The sequence below is a fragment of the Passer montanus genome, unplaced genomic scaffold (assembly GCF_014805655.1).
Source record: "Passer montanus isolate IOZ18808 unplaced genomic scaffold, ASM1480565v1 scaffold25, whole genome shotgun sequence".
Lineage (NCBI taxonomy): Eukaryota > Metazoa > Chordata > Aves > Passeriformes > Passeridae > Passer > Passer montanus.
In genome coordinates, this window is record NW_024367149.1 from 10,800,335 (window position 1) to 10,807,281 (window position 6,947).

General features: G+C 58.9%; 1 protein-coding gene across 1 annotated transcript; it reads left to right on the plus strand.

Annotated features, from left to right (window-relative positions):
• The first annotated feature begins 4,863 nt into the window (after nt 1–4,863).
• Nucleotides 4,864–6,271, plus strand: FOXD3 (forkhead box D3). The gene has a single exon (XM_039711832.1). The coding sequence runs from the start codon at nt 4,962–4,964 to the stop codon at nt 5,784–5,786; it is 825 nt and encodes a 274-aa protein (XP_039567766.1). The 5' UTR covers nt 4,864–4,961; the 3' UTR covers nt 5,787–6,271.
• Nucleotides 6,272–6,947: the final 676 nt, after the last annotated feature.

A 6,947-nucleotide genomic window follows, 5' to 3' on the forward strand; every position in this document is an offset into this window, starting at 1 on the left:
GAGCTCCTCTGCTCACACAGCCTCGTTTGCCTAATAATAATTCTGTATTTTAACTTATTTGATTAATTTTGCTCTCCCCTTGCTTTGTAAAGCACCCAAATCTCTAACCCGTACCAGGCTCCACTCTTCTGACCCTTTTGATTTTATTTTGTGGATCCCAAGAGGATACCCTGTTTTTGCCAGCTCCCGGGATGTTTTCCTGCCTGTATCCAAGCCGGAGACTCTCCCTGCGAGCCGAGCCGAGCCGAGCCGAGCCAGCACCGCCGGGTGCCCCTCCACCCGCACCCTGCCAGCTCCCAGGGGAGGGACAGCACGGAGCAGGCAGTGACCAGCTCCAGGACGAGCCTCGAGGAAAACCAGCCCCAAACTGAAGGCGCTGCGCGGCTCGGCACCAGCGCGGCGCCTGGCCGGTGTTCAGATGCGGAGCGGGGAGCGGCTCCGGGCGCAGCCGGGGATGGACGCGGTGCGGGGCTGAGCCTCTCCCGGCCCCGACGGCCCCGGGGGGAGCGTGTGCGGCCACACGAACATGAACCGCACCTACACCCGCATCCCCCGAGGGCCGGGCCGGGGCTCCGTGCTCCCCCGCGGTCCCCCGGGGCCGGGCGGGGAGCGGGGCCGGTCCCGCGGGGCAGCGCCGGCACCTCGGCCCGGCTCGGAGGGGCGGGGAGGGGGAGCGTGTGTGGATTTGGGGGTGTCTCCCAAAGGGGAAAAGGCTGCAGGACGTGGAGAACCCGCGCCTGGTGCAGCCCAAGCTCAGCGGGGAAGGCAGCGCGCAAACAGCGCGGGGACACGCGGCGCGGCCGGGGGAGGCGCAGGATCCGCGGGGCGCGGCCCCCGCCCCTCCGGCATGGATGGGAGGGGGGATCCCCGAAGTTCCCTTCCCTGCGCGGCCGCGCACCTCGCGCGGGGGAAAGTCCCGCGGCCGCGGAGCGCCGGCCGCCCCCAGCTTGGGTTTCCCTAAAGGCGAACTGGGGCTAAATAATGGATCGATCTAAAATTAACCGGAGGAATGGAAATGCTCTAAAAATAAGCCAGCAGCTGCCGTGGTCGCAGCCCCCCGCTCCCGTGGGGAAGGGGGAGCGGGGCCGGCCGGAGGAGGGGGCGCGGGCAGAGCCGGGCGCGCTGCGCGGGGCTGCGCGGAGCGGCGGCCGCGGCTCTCCGCGGGCGCGGGGCCGCTCCGCACCTCGGCGCGGACGGAGCCGCCCAAAACTGCGCCGCCCGCCTCGCTGCCGGCACACCTGCGGGTTGTGATTTTCCTCTGTATTTCTCTGCGTTCGATTCTTCTCATTTCGGCGCGGAAGCTCCGAAAGCCTTTGGGAAGCGGCGGCCCCGGGGGCTGCGGAGCGTGTGCGGGAGCCGCGGGCGCGGAGCTGCGGGGCAGCGGGCCGGGGCCGCTGGAGCCCCACCGCGCACACACACACACACACACACACGCACTCACACTCGCACACACCTCCTCCTCTTCCCTCCTTTTGGATCCACGCAGCGATCCCATATCCTCCCGGCTCGTCTCTTTTATTCTTTTGTACTGAGGCGCGTTGTCCTGGCCAGCAGTGTGAGCGGGGGCTTTGTAAAACGGGACAGATAAAAATGAGCAACATCATATTGTTTGACAGAATGATCCAAAATGATAAAATGCCTTCTCCGGAGGGGGTGAAAATGGTGAATTCCTAAAAAACAAGAGCGTCGCTTCTCTCCTCAGCCTCCCTGCGCTGCTCGCTGTAGCCTAAAGGGATCTGCCGCCTGCACCAGCCCGGATCACGTCCAGCCACTCTTTTCATTGGGAAGTCTCTTTTTAAAAGCCTTCATTTATTTATTTTTAAATAAATAAAGAAGGGGGGAAGCAGCTTCTGCTCGGGACCCCCCGTTCTCCTCGCGGCGAATGAAAAGCGCAGTTTTCGAGAGAAAGGCTCGTTTTGATTAAATCTGACATGCTGCTGATAACTCCATGCTAATGTGAAATAATTAACATAATAGCCATAATTAAAAGCACGCTAACAATGCCATAAATTTATCACACAATTTTACTAGCTTTCTGCCCCTAACTGCTCTCTCATCGTTAATTAAACGTGTTGCCTTTTACAGAATGGATGTTTATACATTTCCAATACAAATAAATCCGAAACCGTTTTGGAAACATGACCAATTTCGTTTTGCACTGAGGTCTGCCTGGTTTACGAGAGATTTATTACGATTTTTAAAAAAAGGGGGGAAAAAAGAAAAATAAAAAAAGAAACCAAACACGTGCAAATAGAGGCCTAAGAATAGAGGGGGGAAATTACATGTATTTAATAATCTACATCTTCAGCGAAAGGCCCTGCTGACGGGGGGTCCAGGCTCTGCCCCTCGCCCCATTTCGGCCCCGACCCCGGTCCTAGCGGTCGGGGGATGTCTGCGTGTCCCTGCCGTGTCCCCTCCCTTGGATGTGTTTATTTTACAGGGATTTCTCACCCGCAACCCCTTTCCTGCGAGCCCTTTTCCCCCCGCACGTTTGTACCGAACGACAATGCTGGTTTAATCCAGGTCAGGTCAACGATTTATATAACTCATTAGTGAAAGTAATAGGCTTAAGGAGCTGAAAGGGGACACCTTTGGTTTCTCCTTCCTTTAAAACGATTACAGAAGCAGAAATTGCCCCAGCCCTGTCTTTCCTCCACAATCTCCCCCCCACCCCCGAGGCTCAGCCTCCGGATTTATTTTTAACTCGCTTCGCGGCCAGGATCTTGCTTTCCCATATTAGAATCAAATTGAGTTGTAATTAATTTCTCCCTCTCTATCATAACTTATTCCATCCTCCCTTTTCCCGTTGCGCTGCCGTGTCTCTATTTGACTCCGTATCGATCCGGACCATACAGTTTGTTTTTCTCCTGTTGCTAAATCTATCTGTCTATATGGGCGCCCACTTTCTATTTCTGGCCGTGTCATTATCGTGGGTTTCCACCTCCACAGGAGCTGCTTTAATTGTTTTATCGCTTTGCAGGACGCCCGTCCTGCTCCCGCTCACCTCCAGCCCTTGAACTTCCACGGCTTCGGGGGCTCCCGGCTTATTTGGGGGAAACTTTCCCGGGTTTTAGCAAAGCTTTTCTCCGCCCGGGTGGGCTCCTGAATAGCTTCCAACGGGATGGGCTTCGAAATGCAGCCCTAAACTTCAGCAGGGGAAGGCCTGGGGGCCGCGGCAGCGCCCGCGGAGGGGCGCGGAGAGGCGCGGAGCGGGGCGGCCCCGCTCAGCCGGCAGCCGTGATTGAACATGGATTAGCACAATGGAGCCCTAATCGAGGGGAAACGTTTCTTTTCACGCTAAGCACCGTAATTAATAATACGAATCAATTAATTTGACTTTTATTGTGCCGAAGAAAAGCGCAACAAATGGAACAGGGGGCTGCGGAGTTGGGGTTTTTCCTCCTTTTTTTTCTTTTTTTTTCTTTTCCCTGGCAGAGGCTTTGCGGCGCGCCGGGTGACACCCACGGCGAGTGCGTGTGTGTGAACGCGGCTCGGTGACTCCGCGTGTGACGGCGGGCGGTGCGCGGGTGCGGAGGTCACGGGCCGCGGAGATCCCGTGGGAGACGCGCGGAACGGAGTGCGGGGAAGGTTCCCCATCCTCTCCCCGAGCCGGGCCCGGCAGAGGCTCTGCGAGAGGCCGGGACAGCGGCCCTCCGAGCCCCGGCGGGTTTTGGGCCAAGGAGGGGAATCGCTGTCCCTAAAGCAGCGCCGCTCATAGGAAATCGTTGAACTCCTGGGGCATTTCCCTCATTTAATTGTATTTACCGAAATCGGACAACACGTGCGGGAAGCAGCAGAGCGAAGGGCTCGGCGGGACGGATTAAAAAGCCAAACCCCGGGAGCCACCCGCGGCCGAGGGCCCGGGCGGGGGCTCCGCACCGGGGCAGGGGTGGGCGGCCGGGCCCCCTCCCGCCCCGCCGGGCGCCTTTCCCCGGGCCGGGGCTTACCTGGGGCCGCGGCAATACGGTCCTCACATTCACACACACTCCCTCATTTCCTACTTTTTCATATGCTAAAGCCCGCAATGATTAAGTCGTTAACACCTCTGGAAAGGAAAAAAAAAAAAAGGGAAAAAAAAAGAAAAAAAAAAAGTAACCGGCTAAAAGGTTCTTTATTTACAGTTTCCCTTTGTTATTTTACGTCTTTTTTATTTCTCCCTGTCCCTGCAACTAACCTAATAGATTAATCAATAGCTATTCTCCGGTCTTCCGTTCCCAGCTGGTGCTGCTGCCGCTGGTAAAAAAATAAAAAAAAATAAAAAAAAAAAGAAACCCACGGAAAAGTGGTTTCAAAGCCCAAACTTGGTGCTTTTAGGCGCTCCTGCGGCGGCGCATCCGCTGAGCCTGCGCTGCCGAGCGCCCCGAGAGCGGCGGCTGCGGGCCCGGCCGGTGCGGCGAGCCCCGGCGCGGCAGCAATTCCGCGGGGCCCGGCCGGTGCCGGGGCCGCCGGGCCCCGTCGGGGCGGGCAGAGCGGAGCCGCCGCCGCTCTTTGTTGACAGTCCATGAAACAACTCGAGTTTTGCATGACTTCACAGCGGGGCGCCTGACGTCAGGCGGTCACGTGGAGCCGCCTCCGAGTATATCTTTAACGGGAAAGTAATCTATCAGGCAGTCGGGACCGCCGCGCTGCCAAAGTGGCGAGCGAGGCCCCGCGACCCCCGGCCTCCTGCCCCCGCCCCGCCCGGCCGCCGGCAGCTCCGTCCCCTCCCTCCGCCGAGGGGGGGAAAAAACCGCCGCCAAAAAAAAGCCAGACGAGAGGAGGAAAGAGAGAAGAGGAAACACACCAAAAAAAACCAAAACAAAAAACCAAAGCAGCCGAGCCGGCGCGGAGGGCGGCGGAGCGGTGCGCGGCGCGGCCGCGGAGCGGAGCGGTGGAGCGGCGGCGGCCGCGGGGCAGCGGGGCAGAGCAAGCCCAAGAGCAGCCTGGTGAAGCCGCCCTACTCGTACATCGCCCTCATCACCATGGCCATCCTGCAGAGCCCGCAGAAGAAGCTGACGCTCAGCGGCATCTGCGAGTTCATCAGCAACCGCTTCCCCTACTACCGGGAGAAGTTCCCCGCCTGGCAGAACAGCATCCGCCACAACCTCTCCCTCAACGACTGCTTCGTAAAGATCACCCGGGAGCCCGGCAACCCGGGCAAGGGCAACTACTGGACGCTGGACCCGCAGTCCGAGGACATGTTCGACAACGGCAGCTTCCTCCGCCGCAGGAAGCGCTTCAAGCGGCACCAGCAGGAGCACCTGCGGGACCAGACGGCGCTGATGATGCAGGGCTTCGGCGCCTACGGCCTGGCCGGACCCTACGGCCGCCCCTACGGGCTGCACCCCGGCGCCTACACGCACCCCGCGGCGGCCGCGGCCGCGCTGCAGTACCCCTACATCCCCCCGGTGGGGCCCATGCTGCCGCCCGCCGTGCCGCTGCTGCCGTCCAGCGAGCTCAGCCGCAAAGCCTTCAACTCGCAGCTCAGCCCCAGCCTGCAGCTGCAGCTCAACAGCCTGGGCGCCGCCGGCTCCATCGTCAAGTCGGAGCCCAGCAGCCGCCCGTCCTTCAGCATCGAGAACATCATCGGCGTGCCCGCCGCCAGCTCGGCCGCCAGCGCGCAGACTTTCCTGCGGCCGCCGGTCACCGTGCAGTCGGCGCTCATGGCCCACCAGCCGCTGGCGCTGGCCAGGACCACCGCGGCCATCGCGCCCATCCTCAGCGTGCCTACCAACATCATCGCGGGGCAGTTCCTGCAGCCCGCGGCCCCCGCCGCCGCCGTGCAGGCCAAGTGGCCGGCGCAGTAGCCCCGGGCAGCGCCCCGGGGAGCCCCGGCCGCCCCCTCGGGGCTCCGCGGCCGCCCGGACCCGGAGCAGCAGCGGGCACCGGCCGCCGCCGCCGCTTGTACATATTTGTATCAAAAATCACTGACGTTGCTTTCGGGGTTTTTATTTTTCTAAAGAGGCGAAAATGACGGTCGCGATTAGGAGCTGCGAACTTTCACTTTTTTTGAAGGTTCCGGCGCTCCGAGTGGTTTTATCCGAAATAAACGAACAAACGAGGAGAAAAAAAAATTGTATAAAAAAGAAATAAGCGGGGGAAATTTTAAATATTAAACGAACGGACAGGAAAAAAAAAAGAGAGAGAGAATTTTGGAGAGAAAAAAAAATGAGGAAAAACGCTGTCATTCTATTATAGAAGTCTGTTTATATATGAATGAATATATGTATTCTAAATGTTATCCCTTGGTGTTGTACACAACTTTGTAAATAAATTTTTAAAATGCTCTGCCCGTCTCTGTGTGAGCGGTGTCTTTGTGACCCCCGCCCGCAGGACGGGCTGCGCGGCCGCGGAGGCTGGAGACGCGCTCGGGGCGCGGCCGCGGAGCGCCGGTGCCGCGGGGCTTCGGGCTCCGCCGGTCGCGGTGCGGGCGGGTTCCCCACGGTCCCTCCACCTGCTTCGGGATGCGCCGTGCGACAGCGACAGCGCCCGGCCCTGCTCGCTCGCGGCGGCGGGGCCGCCATCACCCCGGTTCCTTCCAAATCCAACCTTCCCCGGCAGATCCGAGGCTCCCGTGATGTTTCCCTAAATGTATTCATTTTTCTCGGCCTGACTTCAGCACTACATCCCGGCGCTGCGGCATTCCCGGCCGGAATAGGTACGCTTTGGGTCTGCGGCCGGGGCTAATTATAAGGGAAATATTTTAAAATAAAACACGTCCGGTGGGTTTAATCAATGTTTAATATTTATTTTAGAGGGGGAAAAATACGTATATATTCAGGCCGTGGCCGTGCGGTGTCCGAGCGAGGATCTTTCGTTTAGATCAGGGAAATAATCAGGGTTAAAGCAGCGGTTCTTCCCCCGGGAAAGGATCGGCCTTTCCCAGTTAATTCCCAATAACTCAGCCTTAATGGCAGCTGTTAAAATTTAAAATAATATACATACATATATATGTATGTGTGTATTTT